The sequence below is a fragment of the Emiliania huxleyi genome (assembly GCF_000372725.1).
Source record: "Emiliania huxleyi CCMP1516 chromosome Unknown EMIHUscaffold_1953, whole genome shotgun sequence".
Classification (NCBI taxonomy): domain Eukaryota; phylum Haptophyta; order Isochrysidales; family Noelaerhabdaceae; genus Emiliania; species Emiliania huxleyi.
Window position 1 is genome coordinate 1 of NW_005200637.1, and position 2,187 is coordinate 2,187.

A 2,187-nucleotide genomic window follows, 5' to 3' on the forward strand; every position below is an offset into this window, starting at 1 on the left:
GGAGTAAGCTGGGGACCTGCATGGTTCGGCCAGCCTGGCGCAGGTAGTGGGAGGCTCAGTGCCAGAGCTCTCAGAGGGGCAGGTCGAGTCAGAGAGTGAGGGGCAGGAGGTGGGCTGCGCGGTCCACCTCGTGGGGGAGGGTTTGGCCCAGGGGGGCTCTGGCTATCTCGGCCTGGTAGGGACGGGTGTAGTTGCGCATCGGCGGGTGGTGGCCCCGGTTGTCGGGAGCAGGCAGGCCGGCATCGATCACCGCGTAGCAGGAGCTCGCCCGCGCGAAACGGGGTCGCTTCTCGGCATCCAAGGTCAGTCAGACATGACAGTCAGAGTCGATGGTCGCGGCGTCCGGCGCGCTGCGCATCGGAGAGGAGGGAGGGAGAGAGGGAGCTGCTGCGCCCCAACCCGATCCGTCCCCTCCGGCATGCCTTGCGGGGGGGCTCGGCGCACCCCGCGCACGAGCGCACGCGACGGGCTGACCACCAGGCCCACACGACATAAAAACGCCGCGCGGCGCGCAAGAGAGCAGAGTGGCTTTTTAGCTCTCTTATCAATTTCAAGTTGAGACGAGGTTCATGTCACATCTCCGTCCCCGTCCCTCCCGATGCGGTGAGCGGACAGGAAGGCTCTGGTTCGCGCCTCGTCGCCGCGCACAGACTCGGGCAGCGTCGCAAAGCACTGGACCGTCCACTTGCCGAGGCCCGCCGCGGCGGCTCCACCGTGCCACGAGAGGGGATCCACGCCTCCTCCTCCGCTCTGTGAGTAGAAGAGGATGGCGCATCCCTCGGAGGGGTGCACGCAGAGCCCGACGCCGCTAGGGCCGTGGCTGCTGAGGACGCCCCGACGGCTGCCGCGAGGGGCGGCGGCGAGGGCCGATGCCGCCGCAGCTTGCGCGGCGGCAGTGAGGACCGCGGCAGCACCCCCGCCTTCGAGGCACTCGACGCTGACCTCGCCATCCTCCTCAACAGCGAAGCTCACTGCGTCCGAGGTGCTGGTGACGCCCAGCGCGGACAGCTCCTCCGCCGCCGCCCTCGCGGCGCTCGCATCCACCACCGCCTCGCTCTGCTCCGCCGCCGCGCCCTCCGCGGTCTCGCTCTGCTCCGCTGCTCCGCTGCAGGGCCGCTTCAGTGGCGGCTCAAGCGCGGTGCCGGCAGCTGTCACCGCGCTGGCGGCAGGAAAGACGGTGGCTCCTCCCTCGTGTGGCGGGACGGTGTTGAGGTAGAGGAGGACGGTCGCCCAGCGAGACTCGGCCCCGTTGTTGAGGTCTGTGTGCAACCCAATCGTGAGCCCCGCCTCCTCCTCGGGTGCGTTGAAAGATAGCTGCAGGCCCAGCGAGCCTTCGCCCGGAGAGCCCAGCAGTGAGTGCACCCTCTCTCTGAGCGTGGCGAGTAGTCGCTCCTCCTCCTCCTTCGACGCCCCACCCGCCACGGTTGTCTTCGCAACCTGCCGGCCTCTCCACTCGGGCGACCAGCCCGGAGGAGGCTGCAGTCCACGCGCGCCGAGTTGGATGAGGCGAACGCACTCCTCGTGAGAACAGAAGCCGGGGATAGCCCAGACGAGAGGAGACTCGGAGAGCAGCAGCAGCCTCTCTCGCACGGGTCGGCCGTCGCAGCTGGCTGTGGGTGAAGCAGCCGGCGCTCCACAGCGCCACGGGTGCATCCACGTCTTCCACCGAGCCGCCCACTCCGCCTCCGCTGCCTCAGCCTCTGCGGTACCGTCCTCGGGCGGCCGGACCTGGAGCTTGCTGCGAACTTGCTGGTCGAGAAAGGACATCACCATGTCCTGCGTGGCCATGGGATATCACATATCAGTCTACCGTGCACAACTCTCCCGGCGCCCCCCCCTCGCAACCATCACCCAAACGTACCCTAAGCTCGAACCCTGGCGGTCGGCTTTCACATATGCTCGCCCGTCGAGGGTCGCCAAACGGCAAGGAAGGAAGTTGTTGCCCATGAGGCCCGGCAGGGGTGTAACCCGTGAGGGGTCTCGCCCGTGAGGGGTCCCGTCCGTGAGGGGTTTCGCCCGTGCGTGAGGGATCTCGCCCATGAGTGAGGGGTCTCGCCCGAAAGGGGTCTCGCCCGTAATAGGATTTTTCCCGCCTTGCGTAACCGCCCAACCCCTTTCCTTGCAGGGCCATATCCCTCATAGACCCTGGAGGGATATAGCCCTTAAGGGCATAAACCCTTTAGGGCT

General features: G+C 67.5%; 1 protein-coding gene across 1 annotated transcript; it reads right to left on the minus strand.

The window, feature by feature from the left end:
- Positions 1 to 567: 567 nt before the first annotated feature.
- Positions 568 to 1,788, minus strand: EMIHUDRAFT_123212 (hypothetical protein; the record flags this gene model as incomplete). The annotated part of the gene is made up of 1 exon (XM_005782041.1): positions 568 to 1,788. The coding sequence occupies one exon, from the start codon at positions 1,786 to 1,788 to the stop codon at positions 568 to 570; it is 1,221 nt and encodes a 406-aa protein (XP_005782098.1).
- Positions 1,789 to 2,187: the final 399 nt, after the last annotated feature.